Genomic DNA, 20,731 nt, shown 5'->3' on the forward strand with positions numbered 1-20,731 from the left:
CACCGCTGCTGGCACGGGCACGCCAGCTCTCTCCGCTGCTGGCACGGGCACGCCAGCGCTCACCGCTGCTGGCACGGGCACGCCAGCTCTCTCCGCTGCTGGCACGGGCACGCCAGCGCTCACCGCTGCTGGCTCAGGCACGCTCACCGCTGCTGGCTCGGGAGGAGACAGGGTCACAGGACCGGCAGGCCCCTTCTTCTTCCTCTTCCTCCTCGGGCGCGGTGCAGAGGCTACAGCTGGGTCAGAGGCGGGTTGGGGGAGTTTGGTCTCGGACAGGGCAGACTCGGACGCCGAAGACTCTGAAGCCGACTCCCATGAAAACCGTCTCCCTCGCTTGTTGGGGAGACTGAAGGTAGTGGGAGGTGCCTCAGGACTCTGGGGGGGACTTGCCTGATCCCCCAGGGTTGCCACGGCCAGGACACGACCCTCTGGGACCGTGGGCAGCTGGGTAGGTGGGGACCTCTGGGGCTCCTCCTCTCGCCCGCTCGCTCCGGAACGACCTCCCCTGGTCCCCCGGAACACCACAAGGCGAGAGCCCTCAAAACAATCTCGCTGGCCGGCTGATGCCATCCAGCATTGCCTCCTGTCTGCTGAGTTCCATTGTGGTCGGTTCATTCTGTCAAGGTTTGGTAAGGGAGGAACTCAGGTGCAGACAGGGATTCTCAAACAAAGAGTTTATTACAAAAAGGGGAAAACAAAACCCACGAGGGGGAAAACACGGAGCAAGGTAAAGACTAAATAACTAAAACAGGACTGGACTAGCAAGATAAACAAGGACTCTAAATACTAACTATAAACAAACACTCACGGTAATACAAACACTTCTTTAAGGAACAATCACAGAGTGGAACAATCACAGGTACAATCACAATGAACCGACGCAAGACAGAGCACACTAGGAGATCTAAATAGGGGTACTAATCAAGACACGACAGGTGTTACAGATAGGACAATCACGACACGACTGGGATAACAAGGGGGCGGGGCAAGGGAACGAGACAACACAAGCACATGGCCCAAAGACAAGGCCATGCGCTTGTACACAAAACATGGGTCTGTCATGATCCTGCCTCAAGACTAGGAAAAATCAAGGACACGAGGGCAGAATCATGACAAGATCTGAGTAAAAACAAAAAAAACAATAACATCACATGACCCTTATACATTAAAAAATTCTATTCAACCAACACAGCAAATTAATCCCTGATAAACTATTGCATGCAGTTCAGTCACTCACTACAGCTTGTGTTAGTTCCTACATCTCAGTTTTAGTTGTCTGCAGTCTGTTAGAACAGTTTAACTGCTGTCCGCGGTGCCAATAAATGAATGAAAAGGAAATATTTTACTATTTTTATTCTAATAGCTAACAGTCTGGTTTCAGTCGTATAGCTCAAAGCTTGTTTGTGCAGCAATACAGACTCGAAGTCTACGAAAACATCAAAAAACATCAGAGAGGTGGTCAAAAGCACACAGTCTGGCACCAACACAGAGAAATGCACTACATTCAGATATGTAAGTACACTCACAAACATGACCACAGCCACAACACCCAACACTTCAAAAGAGTCCCACTTCATTACTAGACCTGGAGCATCCATCACAACGCTGGCACAGATCTGTGATCGCAAAACTTTACATCCAAAGCTTAACTGCTCTGGAGGCTCTCCAGTTAATTTACATTTAAGCATTCAACTTTTTTTATGGTTCGTTAGGAAAATTAACCCCAAAAACAAACAAACTTTACAGAAGTTAACCTGCCAAATCCAGCCTAAATTGATTTGCTGGTCTTAACTGATCTCACAACCTGGTCAGGTTGATTTTTTTGGCAGGTATTAGAGGCTTCTTGCACTTTTTTCTTTTTCTTTTTCAGGTGGTCAGGTATCATCTAAACCAGTTTATGATGCCTTAATCCAAAACTAAAAAATTCAGTCATTATTTACTTACCCTTGTGTCTTTCTAAAGCTATATTTCCTCCTACTGCTGAAAACAAGAGATGATATTTTGAAGAATGTTGATAACCAAATCCCCATTGAATTCTACTGTATTTTTTGCAAATGCAATGGAAGTCAATGGGAACTGTAACGGTTTAGCTATCGACATTCTTCAAAATATCATCTTCTGTCTTCCACCAAGAAAGACCGTTTTTATTTTCTCTGCAGGAAGTCCAGATGATTTGGTTTGGAAACAAATCATGATGAAATTATAAGAGATCTCATTTGAGTCTCTTTTTCGCTCTCTGGTTGATCCTGAAACCCAAATGTAAACTGAAGAGTTAAATAAAGAAATAAATAGAGTAGGATGGAAACCTCCTTTTAAATGGACTGGACTGCGAACATTACATTTTCCCTCTTTCGCTTTTCTTGCATTTACAAATCTGGCCTCAGATCAGGAGCCAAGGGCAACTTCTCTCTTCACCACAGGCTCAAACCCCTCCATTGTCCCTTTGAGCACAAGGCCAGTGTGTATCGGTCTCCTGACTACAACTGGACCTTGCTCATGAAACAGGCCTTTATCCAAGCTTCAACAATCGGGCTCCTTCTTCCCACACTGACATCAGTGCAGTGGGCAGAGCGGAGCGTCCCTGAACTCCCCCAAAGCTCTGAGGCCTCGAGTTACTCAATGTGGCGTGCCTGCCGTTCCTTGTGGTCTAGACACCCATTTTGGACTTTCGGGCTGGGCCATGCTGCCTACACATTTCCAAATCTAGACGGATTGACTTTCCATTTGCCAGAGCGAGGACTTGGAGAGGTCATCCAGAGTCAGACGGGTTCATGTTCTGAAACATTCTGATGACCAAGGGGTGGTTAGAGAAGTAAAGCAGTCATGCTCAGTGCAAAAAATATATATATAATCTAGACTAAATAATAATATTTTACTATAGCCCCCCTTTGAATAATATGCAAAGGAAAGTGGAAAAAGACATCACACTAATATATACTGTATTTGGGATAGTGCTGTACAGTGATTGTAAATGTAACCAGTCTGATGATTTGCAGTATGCCTATTAAATGCTAAACATTACATAACAAAATAAAGACGCCTTTAAAATATTGTTTAAAAAACATACATTTTAAAATAAAGAAAATGATAAAATTAATAAGACGGCACTAAAAGATACCTGCAAAATTCTCAAATTAAATTAAATTAATTTCTTAAAAACAAAGAAAATATATAAAGGACAGTACATCTTAAAATATGTCTTATATTATTTAAGATATATAAAATACAGTATATGTTATATGATAGTAATTGTTAAAAAGTATCAAATAATTTTTTTTAAATAAAGTAATATAGTATTTTAAAATAAAATAAAATAAAACTGTTGTAGACAACGTCTCAAGTAATTCCAGTTGGGCACCTACAGCTCAAAAATCTCCGTATATCCACAAAACCAGCGCTTTCATTTTCACTGAAACTGTGGTCCCCATGCACAATATTTCATCAGTTCATGTTAAATCCTGCAGTCAGCTGATCTTGGTTTGGTCTTGGAGAGCTTAAGCTGGATACAGCTGACAGAGTCAGCTTAGATGAGAGGAAAATGTAAAGCAGATGTCATGACTATGTTGTTTTGTCAGGTGTATTGTTCTTATCCCCATCTCAACCAGCTTAGCAGCCCACACAATGATGCTCTTAAGCCTGGGGAGCCCACATATACAACTAGGCTTTCAGTTCACTCAGAAGTTATAAAGAATCCCAGAACATTGATTACAGAATGATGCATTATGCTTCCCTGTAACTTTCACAAAAGCCTTTCATTTTTTTGCTCACTAGTCTCTGCAAACCTATATATTTTTTGATACTAGTCAGACTAGTGTTAGATATAGCATGTGCTTTTTTACACTCAAAAACAGCTGTATGGAGAGTAACAGAGGATGTAGAGATTGCTGGAAATGTTATTAAAACTGTTGTTTTACTATTTTTAAGACAATCCAGAAATTTTGAGAAAATTTTGGAATATGTTCACTACGGTTCAAAAGTCTGGGTTTGCTGTTTATTTGATGACGAATAGAGTAAAACATTTTCAAATATTAATAAAATCTAAAATAGCCTTTTTAAGACACAATTTATTCCTGTGATGTCAAAGCTTAATTTTCAGCAGTCATTTTACTCCAGTCTTCAGTTTCACACGATTCGTCAGAAATCATTCTAATATGCTGATTTGCTGCTAAAAAACATTTCTTATTATTAATGTTGATAACAGTTAGTGCTGCTAATATTTTGTGTGGAAACCATGATGCATTTGTAGGATTATTTGATGAATAAAAAGATAAAAAGAACATAATTTGATAGAATGCAAGTATTGTAACCACATCGCTTATTCAGCACAGCCGAGTATATTATATATAGTTTGTTAGAATGATCTGAAACATCTGCTGATATCTCGTTAAAGGCACATCCCCTTTCCTTATGATTGTTGTTAAATGTTTTTTCTAGCCTGCAAAACACAATTTTGAAATTACCTTAGATTTCCAGGTTTTTCAAATTAAGTTGTTACTGGTTGACTGTTACCTATATATATGGTTTATATACAAAAAACAAGGTATTACTATAGTACATTATGTAAAAATAAAAATAAAAAAGGTATACCCATGATTTATGTGTTTATTTTAATTATAGTTTAAAAGTATAAAGTCAGTTAGTCTTTTAAGGGTGCATTAAATCAGTCAAAACTAGGGCTGGGCGATATGGAGCAAAAAATATATCTCGATATATTTTGCTATATCTCGATATACGATATATATCTCGATATCTTTACAGGAAAAATAACCCCCAAAAAACTATTGCAAAAACAAATATGGCAAATATTATGTTAAGGGGCCTATGAAACATTTTATTTTTTTCTTCACCATATGTTTTATTGTTACCTAATTCTGTGTTTTAGCATGTGCAATTATTTAAATGCATAAAAACAACTTAATTAGTTAAAAACAATTCTTAAAATAGCCTTATGTGAAATGTTTTTTTCCCTTCAGAAATTCTGTGTATTTACATTTTTCTGATTATCAAATGAAGGCATAAAACATTCATTTAATTTATCTTTTAATTATTTAAAATTAAGCAAACTTTATTTTTTGGTAAACAAAGGTGATTTACTATTAAAAATAAAACATGGGAGAAATGTTGTGTGATTATTCCTTATAAAATTATGTTCGTTTCATTTTAATAGTAGTAGTATTGGGCTATCTGTACAATAGTAATAGATTTCTGTCAAATACTTTTATTTTGACGGGTTTACCTTTACAGTTCTTTGTATGTGATACCACAGTCTATGATGTGATATGAGCTAGTCTTACTCAAATCAAACGGTCAGATGCTCATGAAGTGACTCTCAGTGCAGTTCTGGAGATGTTCCTCATGTGTTCACGTCATTATTTAGAGAGAGGAAAGACAATGAAATCAGCGCGAGCATTATGCGAGCTTCCGTGTTTAATGAATGAAGACGCGCTTCTGCTCCATTCGTTGACACAGACACGCAGAACATGCAGGATTCATATTTAAATAGACTTTTCCGGGTTAATATTTGCAGGTATTAGTCCATTTCGCGATTTGATGTAAGTGCATGACCGACTTTTGATTAATTCATTTAAAATTTGACCAATTCCGTGACATTCCGCGTTAAACTGTAAATTCCATTTTTATGACTGGATTCCGCGATTCCGTCCGCGTTTCATTGGGCCCTACAGTAGACATCTGCCTGCCGTTCGCCCTACGCCTTAAAACTGAAGTATCTCCATATAATGGAGCCAGTTGTCTTTTTTTTTTTTTTGACTAGTTCTCTACACGCGAGGTGAGAGGGGACAAAAGCAAGGAGGCGGGGGGCGAGCGAGCGGGGGCGAGCACAGCACAGGGAAGGCAAACAAGCAAAGTGTCGGAATCAGAATATAAACAATATATCGATATATACGATATGTCAAAATCCATATCGTGTTTAAAAAATATCTCGATATATTTTAAATATCGAGATATCGCCCACCCCTAGTCAAAACTGACAGTAAAGAAAATAAAGACATTTTAAAAAAATAATAAAAATATTTTCCAATAGTTTCTGTTCTTTTAAACTTTCTATTCATCAAAGAATCCCATGTAATTAAAAAAAAAACAAGAATACTTTCTGAAGGATAATGTGACACTGATCACTTGAGTAAAGGTTTCTAAAAATTCAGCTTTGCATCACAGAAATAAATTACACCTTAATATACATTCAAATTTAAAACCATTATCAATGTTACAGTTTTTATTGTATTAACTTTAAAAGGCAGTGAAAATCCAAAAAGACAATGTCCATGTCCAAAAAGCATGACGATAACATGGTACTATTTCTTTTTTTGTACTGTACCAACTGTAAAGACATGTTCATAGAAAATGCTTACACTGCAACTAAGTGTGCACAATCATCTCAAACCTACACACATCCTTCTCACACAAAAAACATACACACTGTTTCTTCCAGACTTTACAGAGTAGCCCCGCTGCACCTGAAGAGCGCTGTCTTTCCTCCATTCTGCTTCCAAAGCAAATACTGTTAGTTAGACTTTAATTTGTAAAATACGCCCATAAAAGTTATTCAGCATAACCGCTCGGCTCCAGCCATTAACGCATGCAACATTAAATAGCATTAGATTCATATCACATTCTTTCTTCTCCTTATTATCCCATTATTATTATTTCCTCTTACTCGCTTCTGCTTTTGGGAATAAAAATGCACCATTATTAATGTTTCATGCTAATAAGTCACATTTAAAAGTGAGAAAGAGGGAGACATTGGCATGTAAACACAACCCTGGCTTGCATTAAAAAGACATTAAACTCAGTTCTGAGGTGAATACCTGAGAAAATAATATAAAAGTAAGAGAAGTTAGACAGAGAGAAAGAGATCTGCAACTGTTAAACTTAAGCAAGCCTACCTGAAGGTCAAAGAATTTACTGTATCTTCTGTAGATGACGTGGGACGTGGAGTCAGAGTATGTGACATTGATGAGATACACCTGAAAAGAGAAAAAGACAAAGACAATTACAATCTCTATGATTTATGATTCTGACATTGTGCAGTTGTCTAAACCTGCATTTTTGAGTTAAAACAGCAATTGCACGCATTCAATCAGGTTTTAGCCTGATTGAGGACGAAGAAACCTACATTTCGCTGTCGTCTGGATAATCTATGAAAATATAGGTATGCCTACACACACATATAAAAGTTGAAATACAGTTTTTTTACAGTGTGTGACATTCTAACCTGCCATTGCTTGGCAAAAGCATATTTGCTATTCATTTTTGTGCCAAAAAAAGTGGGTTAAAACTCAAGAGCGAGATATGTAATGACATCACAGCACTGGGTGTTCAGGAAACGCCACTGTATTTCCTGCAGGTATACAATTCCTAACAAATCCAGTTCTATTGTCCTGCATCAGAAATAAAGATCAAATGTTTAGTTCCTCCACAAGGCCACCAGCAGACAGTATGACATCATGCGGAACCAGGGGAATTTCCCCCTGGGCGGGATACTGGCAGGGTGCCTCTGCCCTGCACCCGACTCAGCAGCGGATGGGACGGCTTCCTCTGTCCTCTAAACACAGGACATGTGTCATCCATCTTTCATGACACGCTGCCATGTTAAGATCACTCCTTATAAAGACTATTGTTTTTGAAGTTTCAAAGACATTGGAAAAAAAGAAATAAATACTTTTTACTTATTCTTTTCAGACTTTCTGTTTAGGAGTTTTGTCACTTGGCAGTTGATAAAATTAGCAAATAATAATAATAATAATAATATTAATAATAAATACACATTGCAATGTCCTGGTAACCACCCAAAACACCCTACCAGAATTATTATTGTTAACTAAAACTGAAATTATTAAAAAACATGTATAAAAAAAATAAATAAAAAAAAACAATATCAGATGAAAAATGAAATCTTATTTCGGTTAAGTTAATTAAATCTAATGTTTAATCTGAAGCACTAAAATTGCTAACTGGAAATAAATAATAATAAAACTGAAATAAAAATTAACTAAACCTAAAGATTATTATTAGGAAATGACAGAAGCACATAACAATTACCAAAAAATAAACTCAAATTAAAATGAAATGTGAAAATATAAATAAAAAAGCAAATTTAATTGTAATAGTATATAAATAATATTAAAATAACACTACATCCTAAATATATGCATGCATTTTTTTAATAATCAATTATGACTCTCCAGGGTCTAAACGAAGACACTTCAAGTCTGTTCAAGGTTTTCTTTACTTTGAGCAGCATATCTGAGTATCAAGTCCATAGATTTGAAAAATATAATACATTGTTAAACATTGCCTTATTTTTGCTCTGTATTGCAGAGTATTGCATGTCTGTTTACCATGGTAACCACCAAAATACAAGTTAGTTATTAGTGATTTCTGCTCAGGCAAGCATCACTGCTGCTCATACTTTTTTCAGAATTTCCAAACACCCTTACTATAAAAATTCTGGGCTTAACTCGTCTCACAGTACATGTGCTACAAACATGAAAGAGACTTCAAATTGCATGGCTCAGTGAGAAGATGTCTGCTATTGTTTAAACAATTACATTTGCACCTGGCTAATGATAAAAATGTGCAATAAAAAAGGGTTGAATCAGAAATCGCTCCCCATACTCTACAAATGTCTGTCCTCTGAAATAATGCACTTTATACCGTATTTTCCAGACTATAAGTCGCACTTTTTTTTCATAGTTTGGCTGGTCCTAAGACTTATAGTCAGGTGTGACTTATTTATCAAAATTAATTTGACATGAACCAAGAGAAATGAATCAAGAGAAAACATTACCGTCTCCAGCCGCCAGAGGGCGCTCTATGCTGCTCAGTTCTCCTGTAGTCTACACTGAACACATAGAGCGCCCTCTCGAGGCTGTAGACGGTAATGTTTTCTCTTGGTTCTTGGTTCTAAATAAATGCCACGTATAGTCCAGAGCGACTTAAATATGTTTTTTTTTTCTCATCATGACATATTTTTGGACTGGTGCGACTTATACTGAGGTGTGACTTATAGTCCGAAAAATACGGTAAGCATAAATAAGGGCAATTTTAAAAACAGTTTCACACCAAGCAAAGCACTAGCAATCACCCAAAACACACCAGTTACCACATAGCAATATGCTAACACTACTAACATTGTTTCACAGAGCTTTGCACCTACAGTAGAAAAGCACTAGTAATCACAGTGGAAAACACACTGAAAACCAAACAGCAACATGCTAACAACCCTAACACTGTGGCCCTGGGTTTGCACCTAGACCTGTTTTAAAAACAGCTAAAACTAGCCTGGTCGTAGCTGGTTTAGAAGGCTTTTGGTAACTTCTTTAGCTGGTCATGCTTGGAAAAAAAGCTACTTCCCGCTTAAACCATCTCAGAACTAGGTTTTTACAGCAAAGCACTCGTATTTACCCAGCAAAGCACCCTAGCCACTACGTAGCAACACGCTAACAACCCTAACGCTACGGCACTGAGTTTTCCACCTGGCACTTCTGAAACACTGAAGCAGTAAACCCAGGGTACGGAGCAGACACTTTCACATCTGTTGCGATAGAAACTAACTCCAAATGGTAGCGATACCGCAAACCTTTTTTCCCACAGAATGTTTAGAGCAATTGAGTCTGGGCTCGATTATAAGATGAACAAACCATTTGATTTACCTCATCTCCATAGTCTGTCATGTATCAAAGATTATGTCATGGACCATAAAGTGGGAAGCGGCATCAGCTTTTCTGTGGATAATGAATTGCTATCTGCTATCATATGAAACAAGCAGATGTTTGTGGTGGAGCTGCGAGGAGAGTGAGAGACAGATAGAGGAGGCTCTGACCTGTGCTGTGAGACATGCTAGTGAGTATTTGCATTGTGCCAGGTTAAAGTGCCTCGCCTGTTAGCAGAATGCTGGGAAACAGCCTTGACTAAACCGCCTCACGCTGTTTCCCACAGTGTGTGTGCAGCTATCCAAACAGATACATGCTTATCACACACTGCGTGCCTGGAAAAGTGTGTGAATGTGGGAGATAGACTGCATGAGAGGCTTTCTTTGGAGGCATGTGCTAAAAAGTACTCCATGTGTGTGTGAGTAACACCTACAGGAGTTATTTAAAGACCCCTGACCGGCATGGCATGTATGGTTGCTGATTGTGCCCTTCTCTGCCCAACTGTAATATGTGATTTCACCGAGGAGAGCAGCCTCAATCATCTCATGTGTTTGTGTAAGATGGGACCGCTGGGACCATCTTCAGGGTAACCACAGTAGAAAACAGGATTGCAGAAAGCCCACGCCCAAAATATCAAGCGCGACTTAGCACTGAAACAAAAGAGACTAAGCCAACAGGACATCCACCACAAATACAATTGCTATATTAAACCATGTTCACAATGTTTCTGACTTTTTTTTTTTTTTTTATTAAAAATTTTCAAACATTGCTAATAAAACACTACAGTGTTTACAAAACAACTGTAACAGATGTTTCGCCCATAACATCTGTTCTCTTGGCACTGGATTTGACTATATCCATTGATGTTGTTGAAAAGCGTGCAACAAAGAGTCCTGTTTTCAGGTGTTCTTGAAAATCCTTAGACATAAAAGAACAGACGTAACACAATGGAGACCTCCCTCTTCAGATACTTATCCTATGACGGAGTCAAGGAACAAGATTAAGACAAAGCAGCTGGATTCCTGGAGGCCACAGATACACTATGTATATAAGCATACTTGTCATTTTTTAGAAGAAAACCCTGATTCTGTTTCCAGCAGAATCAACAGTAATCTTCAAAGTATGGCAGGAAACAAAGCACATCACCCACTGATTAAAAACTTCAATTAAACTTTCAAAGGTTTGGTCGCTCACATTTTATACTGTTCATAAATAAATACAAGTCAGCACAAACACTCAGATCATACGATCAGGAAGTGTCTTGAAAGGCTCAGAGAACAAAACTGCATTTGATCAAAAACCAAAGCTTTCCTTATAATCATGCATTAGATTGATATGTTTTGATTTGAATAAAGCACGCAAACTTGTCGCCCAAGGCAAATGCATGTCATCTAGGGTCCACCACTAACAAGAGGAATAGATAGTACTTAATGTAGAAAACTTTAATAAAAATTAAATTTATACATAATTTACTTTCTAAAACATGTATTTTTGGTGTTGTTGTAGCTGCTCGATTATGACAAAAATCATAATCACGATTATTTAACACGATTATGAGGGGGCCATATGACCAAAACTTTATATGTGTGATTTATTTAAAGAAAGTGATACATATCAAATATGTATTTTCTCTGCATCGAAAGACTAAGAGCATCATTTTGACACATTCTTGCGTATATTTGAGCGTTTAGGCGCGAACCTTGAGCTAAATGATGACTTTACATGTCCGTGTTCCGTCTCTAAGCGCATTTCTCTTCCTGAGGAGCAGTGAAAGTTCTCTTTCACGCTTAAAAAAAAAGAATAAATATACTTTTATAAATAAAGCATGTCCCATTATGTCAGGTAACATGGTTTTACTGATTTGCACGGGAAATTGGGCTTTTATTGAGGAAGCTCGTTTTAGCTTGATTATTGTATTTTCATGATTGTTGGAGGTCGAAATCGAACCATTTTTTCAATTAATTGCACAGCCCTATGTTGTTGTGAAAAATTCATTGGTGCACATTATAAAATCAAATTTATTTAAATAATTTAATAATTTTCATTTTGAATTATTAAATCACATTAACAAAATATTCTTAGATTTATTAATACATCTGCCGCATTTCACTTCGAAATAATCACATTACAAAGTAAAATGGGTTGAAAATGCTGTCATGTTAAATGTACACAATCAAAAGGGAATAGTTTGACCGCCATTATTTTTAGTGAGTTGGCAAAACTACTTCCAGATCATTTTGTCCATCTGTATACAACAAATTTCCATTAAATAAATATTAGGACAAATTTATACAAAACCAGTGACAAAAGTTGATTATTTCCATTTAAAGCATTCAGAACATACATTGTCCCACACAACACACTGACCCAAACCCACAAACTCAGAGGCTAAGTACTATAAATGCGTTCCAATCACTGCAAATTTGGCAACTGCTCCAAGCCCAGGTCTCAAGGGGTGAGCGTTTACTGCAGGGTTTAATCTGGGTAACTCCAGGCGGATCAACTGGTAATGGGATTCTGGAAAGGCAATTTCCCACAGGAAGTGATAACTTCTAAATCATTACTTGTAAATCATTAATTAAACAATATGTAGATCAAGGCAGAGAGAGCAAAAGATGAAAGGTAACTTCCTGATCCTCCTCACTGAGAATTGTGTTTAACAAAGACCCAAAGAACAAACCCATTTGACACTCATTCTCTCTCTACTTCCTTTGCATGTTCTTGTGGTCATTTCCAGTTTGCTGGTGCCTCTTTCACCCCAATGCAAATGAACATGCACATTCCAGCTCCCAGATAGAGATGGGGTACAGGAAGTGGAACTTGAGTGCACCTCGTTTCCTGGAGAAGTGCAGATGAAAAAGTGTCAACTCAGCGTACACGTCAATCTTTGAGCATCAAAACCTTTGGCCTTACAGAGCAACCTGGGACAAGGCACCTCTTCTGAAACTCAAAGAGTGTGTGAAAGCGGAAGACATTTATTATCCACTGACAAGGACGCTGGTAGATTTAGGAACTGTAACAAACCGATAATCTGCAATTGGTCATATATCATCCAGCGAATTTAGATTTTTACTATTGCATACCAGACACTTGCGAATGGGAGCGAATAGCCAGCCACTTCCAGGAAATGTTGTATCTGGTGGTGTGCAGACAAAACTGTCAGCGAGTGAACACAGTACTACTATTTTCCAGCTCTATTACACCTACATGGCCTTTCAAACCCCCTCAACAATCCCATCTTTCTTCATAGAGCCCTTCAAGAGAGCCAGACCCAGCATCCCAGGCAAAACAGAAACATCATAAACAAACACGTCATTAGTTCATGTCATTCAATCAGCTTAGAATCAATTAGCATACATTGAATGCACTGGAAATATGACACAATTCTGATAAAGTATCCTTTGGTTTTGGATTATGTTCTTTATGGGTGACGACGTCATTAGTTACTGTGTGAGAGAAAGCCATTTCCCATGAAGGCTGCTGTACTGAGGCAGAGCTTCACTTCCAGCCCACACATGTTGTCACCAGCAGCTCTGGCATCATTTGTTCTCTATGATGTAATCAAGCTGCACTGAAAGCAATAGCGTTCGCGCCGCAACTGGCGGCGGGCAGACAGTAACTCTACAGAAAGGAGCAATGAGCTTTAGTGCTCCAAGATGTCATGTTGGACAAAGAACAAGCGAGGAGGAGGGGAAATGAAAACGCGGAAATTGAAGACAGGCAGGATGCAGCAGGAGTCATTTATCAGTACATAAATGCATGCGAGTGCTGGTATAGGATGTGTGTGGGATATGGAGGGAGGGAGGCTAGTTTAAAGGGACAGTTCACCTAAAAATGAAAATTCTGGGTTTCTGAGACACCCATTCCATGTCTGTCAACAAACAAATGGAGATCTTGACAGCTCAAATATACAAGCAAAACAACATTTTCCCAGTTTAATTCCATTCTAGGTTACCTTTCTTATTTTTCCTTTTTTAATTAAAGCAAATCAAATTCTCATTGTTGTGGTAATCAACATTCTGCCCCAAATGTTGTTGATTGAGCTTAACTTCTATTAAATCCACAATATTAATTATACCTACAATATTAAAGTCTGTAAGCCCAAGCTATTGGGCAGCGTCAAAAAGTGTTGGAATAAAGTGCACACATCTTGTAGACAACTTTTATGGTCCTTTTAAATCAGATTAATCACCATTTGTTTCTGTGGATGTTTCCACATATGGAAAATAGCGGCATGAACATTCTTCAAAACTTCTCCTTTAGGGCTGCACTGAAAACAATAAAGTCTAAAACATCTGGAACAACAGGAGGATGAGTAAATAATGAGAAAATGATCATTTTGGGGTGAAAGAAAGAAAGAAAGAAAGAATCATGGCTTTACTCAATTTTTGTGTTGAATAAAAGTGTTTTAATAGCCCTTACGCAGGGTAAACTCATTTTTCATGTCATGTTGAGGCATGATTGTCTTGTAGTGGCCTATGACAAGGATTTAACAGATGGAAACAACTAAGGAAATGTGTCATATACAAAAGCTGAAAAGGCAGCAGATTGTCTGTGGAGAGCTTCAAGGCAGCTTCATGTAACGTTCACACACACAAACAGATTTCGGACATATGGGGCTCTGTTGGGAACCAGTGCTCGCTAATGAATTGTGTGAGAAAACATATCACACACAAACAGAGTTCCCACGAAGACATAACAGAAGCAATTCTATCTACCTTCAGAGGAGGGTCTCAGTGCTCACTTCCTGTCTGGAAGCATGCAATTTTCCATTGTATGGCCCCCTATTTTTACTTAGTCCAACTTCAAATTCTCAGCTGACTAATGATGACAAACCTGTAGTTCTTTTCCGAAGTGGTTGTGAGTACACTCTCAATCATCCTACCAATGCACATAAAACTTGTCCCAAGTCAGAGTAAAACCCAGTAAGAACCTTGTCTTGTATATGAATGAGTTTTTTCCCCTCTTTGTGTTAATACAGCCAAGCTTCCATTCAAAGAGAGGAAGTCGGACCATTCCTGGGGATTAAAACAAGGGCATGTGGGTTCACATTTCCCCTCCTCCTTTTTCTCTCTCTCTCTATCTCAAAAGGAAACATACCCAGCTGTTTGACAAACATTACTAAGGAGACTGAACAACTGCCTTTCTTTTTTTACTCTCTTTCCAGAGTATGTTGAAGCCTGTGGGATATAGGGCCATGCATATTCCAAAGGTTCACTCTCTCGGGAGAAAATGTAGTGAATCTGTGGCAAAGCAAATGACTCCAGTGCAAGTTATGGGGGAGGATGCTGCACTAATGCTGATCTGAGAACAGTTGTGTTGTTCTCATGGTTAAAAGATCGAGACAGTGGGCCCATGTTAAACAAGCTGTTTAAAAACAAAAAGCCACAACTACTGATGAAAGTCAAGGCTGTTAAAATGTACCATCACTTAAAATGACAGAACTTTTGGTTGACTGGTTAAAAAAATGGGTTTCTGTTTTTAATGACAAAAAAAAGTCTAAATTATGTGTCTGTGTGAAAGTTTTTTTTTTTTTTTTTTTTTTGGTATACCACCTTTTTGCTTCAGCGTGCACTCAAGCTTGAATAAACTTCACATGTTTATATTGCAGAATTTTAATTTATATCTGGAAATAAACTACGGTTTAGTATTTTGGTGGGGAAAATATGCAAAACTAATAAATGTTTCTGCCTACGATTTAGCACTAGAAATAGTTCACTAATCAATTGGTAACATAAACCATCTGGACTCTTTGTACAGTAGGTCAGATATATTTGCTTCCCTTGAAGCACAAGATGCTCTTTGGATCATTCTCAACATTTATAAATGAATACATGGAGGGACATGCAAAACACACAAAGACTCAACTTTTAAAATATATATGCACTTAAATAGTTCTATTAGCTATTTAATTAGTAATGAAAAAGTTGCATTCAATTGGAAAAATCCATTACAGACTGGACTTTTGTGTACATAGCTATAGGGTGAACTCTGGGAAAATAAAATGGGTCAGGTTTTTATTATATGCCGAAAATTGCACAGATTCACTCTATATAATTTATGTAGAACTAGACTTTAGGTAATTTATATTATCTTCTAGTACATGCTTTCAAGAAGTGGTAGCATAAATATTTAAAACAAACAGCAGAGTCCATCTTTTGCAGGAAATGCATAAGCTTCTGTTCCAGCCATATATGGGCACTTTTTCAGACCACTAACCCCTGAATCTGTCACTGAAGTTGTGTCCTAAATTGCTAGAAAAGGGGGTGTGACAGAAAGTTTAATAACTAATAACAGATGAACAAAACACCAGTGATCATTATATTCTTCTCAACATAGTTTTGGATCCTTTCAGCAACATTTCTTTATGTTCATAGAAACAATAAAGCATAATTGTAACCGTTTTCACAAACTATGATCAAGGTGTTTTTATTGTACTGATTATGCAATTGACATTACCTGCAGACATGTACTAATTTCATTTGCATCTTACACAACAAGTCATAAGAAATCGAAATCTTCTTTAATTAACTCTAATTAACTTGCCAAATAAAGAGAATATAATTGAGTAGGCAGGTCATTTTTAATTGTTTTTATTTATGTGTTTTTCCTTAAACGGCCCTATGTGGTTTCTATGTGTATTATTCTCCAATTAAAAAAAAAAAAACCTCTCTGACTCATCTCGGCTAATGGTTTAAAAAAAAGACTTTTTATAGGACAGCGCAGAACCAGCTCAGAACGCATTTGTTCATTCGTAGCAGAAATGTCAGATGCGTCTTTCTGTATCTCAGCATCAGGTTCGAGAAGGACGCAAGGTGAATAGGTAGCCAACTCACGTAATGTTTGGATGGATTCCTCCTCTTCTGCACATCCACCACTTTTACATCCAAAACTGTCCGAAACTGCATTGTGAGAACAGAGGCTTCGGGAGCACGGCTAGTAATCAGACAGCCACAGAATGAAATGGACAGTCACGAAGACGTCTGCACGAATAAAATCGATGTCCCTCTTCTCAATGAAAGCAAACGAGTGTTGCCCCCCGGCCCGTGCGTTTATCCCCCCTTGACGTAATGTAGAAATGAAGATCGAGTAATAAATGCTCTTAAACTTATATCCGTCCGCAGGAAACCAACATTCCCGTATCCGTTTCTCTCATAACGCAGAGCGGATTTTCGAACCGCGGCGTTCCAGCTGAATTCGAATCGAGACACGTTCTACAGTGTCATTCTGCAATCCGGATCGGCGCGTCCTTTGTGTGGACTACAGTAGAGTAGCTGAGGTCTGGGGGTTCTTCTTAAATGTGAGCGGCGCGCGTCATAAAGGCCGGGGCGCATTCAACGCGAAGTCCATTCGGCAGGAAACGCGCGCGCGCTGGGATATTTGGGCAATGGGGCTGGGCTTCTTGACAAGGGCTCTCTTGCAGTTTAAGAGCCTCTACAGGGAAGAAGAAGAAAAAATACGAGTGTTGTGTTGATATCGTTGTCCTCCTTCGCAAAAGAGACAATGGCTGGATTTTAAAGGCCAGGCATTGTTTGTTTAGTTTGCTTCAGCTTGTTTAAAGGCCAATTGTGAGAGAAGATAATGCAGTAGCGTATCTGGACTAGCCATGTAACACACCAGAAATTAACTGTCATCTGAAAAAAAAAAGTTCCATAAATATAAATGTAAAATTTGCATGGTCTATACGCATACAGACAATTTCATAAACGACTGCTGCGCGAGAATATCACGGAGAGTGTGAAACGTGATTTTCGCTACTCATATTGTCACCGAGCATAGATACCTGAACGCGCAAAAAGATACAGATGTGCTCATGGACAGTGCGTATCTATCTGCTCACAGTGACCTCCTCAGGCCATTGAGTGTAACTACAGCTTCAAAAGACCCATTCAGCTCACCCATTATAAAACTCCAGGACACTCTTTATCACTGTAAGTGAAATGGAACTAGTTCCATCAAGGTAACAAGAACACGTACAAAAATGTATATATATATATATATTAAAAACATAAATAATGGATGAAACTGACTTTAATTATTTAAATGAAACTGGATTCTGTAACTTGTTAACAATATGTCTTCATGATTGTCTTTAACACTTGTATTATATTTTCTTTTTTATAATTAAAACATGATGCTACAAAACAGTGTTGGGTGCTTCTATTGTGCTTATTATGTCACTATTGCATTCTAATAATGTCAGGTTAACTCCAGCACCACTTGACTCTGATTCTGGCTGCTGGACAATATATGCAGGACATGGCATCCTTTCTCAGCATCTGCCAAAAAAAAAAAAACAACAACATATGATGAAGGTCCTCTACTCACATATTACAGTATGGGTATATTTTGAAATAATGTTGCCTGCATGTACATTATTTCACTAATTATATTTATTATAATATAAAATACAATAAAACAAGTGTACAAAAATACTGATTCAAACTGAAACTATTATGTGAAACAAAAACATCAATTATATAGTTAATTATAGCTAATAATCGAACCTGGCAATGCAGTATCTGAACTATCAGAAACAAGTATTCCAAAGAGTGTAACTAGTATGCAAAACTAGTATCCTCTCCTAAAACATCCTTGATCGCTGTGTGAAGATCTTTGTCTTGCTCTGTTACCTAAAGCAGCCAAGGTAATGAAAATATATTTTAAACTTGTTTTAGTCATTATATGTTGCATAACATTTATGTTGTGATTAAACCATTAAATATAATTTTACAATCCTAGTGGTACAATCCTGAAATGTGTAGAAAGCATGTATAGGAAGCAACTATTAAACATTATCCCTTTAATTTTAACACCACCCTGAGGATATGTTACCCACTGTTTGTATTCGCTAAGAGGTGTCTGTAACCATTGCACATACATTGTAAAGTCAATCCGGGGTCTGCATTTTATGAAGTTATTGTCCTTCATCTTGGAGAATGCTCAGTGTCTCTTTCAGAAGTTTTCGAATTTGTGTAGCAACTGACGTCCCAGGCTGATCCGTCTCCTTCAGACAAAAAAAAAGAAATGCATCATAACGGATGAGTCACCTCAACAATGAATCACATTTGGCTCATGAATCATTCAAAACTACCAATCCAGCCTCCCCAATAAACTTCTAACAAATAAAGAACACTTAAATAAAATGCAAATTCCATGCACATTCTCATTTGACTACTAAGGAAGATATGGGTAGGCTTCTGATTAGTATACTTTCTCCTCAACATATGCTGGTGCCCTTGAATTTCCAGAACAGCAGCATCTCATAAAAGTGCTAAAGACAATCACTCCCTGCTGCCATCAAAGAGCACAACACATCCTCCCTCACCCTGCCCACCAGAAGTTATTCAGCTCTTATATTCTGTTATACTTAAGCCTAAAGTAGTGACATTGAACAAGGACAATTTAATTTGGAAGTGTTGCACATTCATCTTCTGTGTACATAAATGTTGCATATATTAGGTCTATCTATCTATCTATCTGAGTATAATGGATGTCAAAGTGAGGCTCAGTACCTGTTCAGCTGAAGATCTCTGAATCAGTGGATATAACAGGAACTCAACATCATAAGGACGAAACCTGGCCACTTCTTTCTCTAAGAGCAACTTCTTAAGGGTGAGAACTGCCCGAAAAAGAAAAATAGTTGAAATGTGAGAAACCACCTGCTCTGTAAATAAAATATGATTTTAAGTACATTTAATATATATATATATATATATATATATATATATATATATATATATATATATATATATATAAATAACATTTTTAAAAATACCAACTTTTAAACAGAGTACATGCAACTTTACAACTTGACAAAATCATGCCTTTAATTTTCAACAACCATAAAAATGGAAATATATATATGTATATGAATCCATGAAAACAAACTGAATCCATTTGTTTTACAAACAAGCTCAATCTAGCTGACTAAATATATGTCTGAGTAGAATCTAAAAACTATTTTCCCTCACAGAAGGAGGTTGCACCCATTTCTGCCTTGCATCACTGGAGGTTTTGACAGTTCCTCGTACACTCAGCAGGTCTCCGATCTCCAGCACAGTGCTCTTCTGTTCAGCCTCCTTTAGTCGTTTGAGTTCATCTTCAATGTTATATTCTCCAGAGGATCTGTTAGGATCTCTGCCTGCATTAACATTAGTGCTGGATTAGTAGCTACTTTTAGTGGATTAATGTCCATTACACATTATATTTTCTAAAACATCTACAGCTGGATTGCTTTAATTTTAAAGAGAATGTTCTAAAAAAAAAAAAAAAAAGCTATTTGTTTATTTATTTATGCATACATGCGGATTAAATATTTGCCATTTTCTCTTGATCCTTGATAAATTTTGTTTATATATATAATGTGATTTTGAATTAAAACTAATGACAGTTAAAAAGTATGGAGTTTTTAAAGAAAATGAATAATTTTATTCCACAAGTATGCATTAAAGTGACAGTAAATACAATTTTCCAATGTTAGAAAAAATATACAAATATTACGCAGTACATCTTAGTGTATATTCAAGATACATGTTTCTGTAATAAATATTTCTCTTTTTAGTGAAAACATAATCAAACATTTCTATCTCTGGAGCTGTGGTGTCTACTTTGATGTTTTGTTCTCATTTTTGCATGGTAGGGCACCCACATTGACCTTTTTTGGCCTAATTGATGTGCATTCTTGGACTTTTTTTGTTATACTGTCTTCAAGAAACAAATAAATAAACACTTGGTGTTACTAATGTAGCATCATCATTTCCATAACTTACATTTAGTTTGAATCTCCTTGAACACTCCATTTCTCATTTTTCCAACAAAGACAGTTTATGACACCAGTATCCTACTGTCATCCACAGTGTGTTGAAGGAGAACAGACAAGAAATAGTAAGACCAGGTGCAACAAGTGCCCATTTTTGAGGTACAGTCCTGGGTCACTTTATTCCCGAGGCAAGATAACACACAACCAAAGGCAAAAGCTGGAGCCTGATGAACCCACAGAATCTTGTTTGTGTTGACCCACTGTGCACACAGGAAGGAACTAGGCTAAGCTCATG

The 20,731-nt window shown here is 37.5% G+C and overlaps 1 protein-coding gene and 1 pseudogene across 3 annotated transcripts in view; both read right to left on the minus strand.

The window, feature by feature from the left end:
• LOC128017739 (SH3 and PX domain-containing protein 2A) overlaps nucleotides 1-17,111 on the minus strand; it is a 92,858-nt gene extending 75,747 nt beyond the window's left edge. The window contains exons 1-2 of one of the 3 annotated variants that reach the window (XM_052603217.1): nucleotides 16,511-17,111; nucleotides 6,906-6,986 (exon numbers count right to left, since the gene is read on the minus strand). In XM_052603217.1, coding sequence (XP_052459177.1) covers nucleotides 6,906-6,986; nucleotides 16,511-16,582 — 153 coding nt within the window. In that variant the 5' untranslated portion in view covers nucleotides 16,583-17,111. The remainder of the gene's footprint in view (nucleotides 1-6,905; nucleotides 6,987-16,510) is intronic. The other 2 variants (XM_052603233.1, XM_052603226.1) reach the window with 2 other exon arrangements.
• A 700-nt stretch (nucleotides 17,112-17,811) lies between these two features.
• Nucleotides 17,812-20,209, minus strand: LOC128020155 (CST complex subunit STN1-like; annotated as a pseudogene).
• Nucleotides 20,210-20,731: the final 522 nt, after the last annotated feature.

Source organism: Carassius gibelio, chromosome A1 (assembly GCF_023724105.1).
Source record: "Carassius gibelio isolate Cgi1373 ecotype wild population from Czech Republic chromosome A1, carGib1.2-hapl.c, whole genome shotgun sequence".
In the NCBI taxonomy this organism is placed as follows: domain Eukaryota; kingdom Metazoa; phylum Chordata; class Actinopteri; order Cypriniformes; family Cyprinidae; genus Carassius; species Carassius gibelio.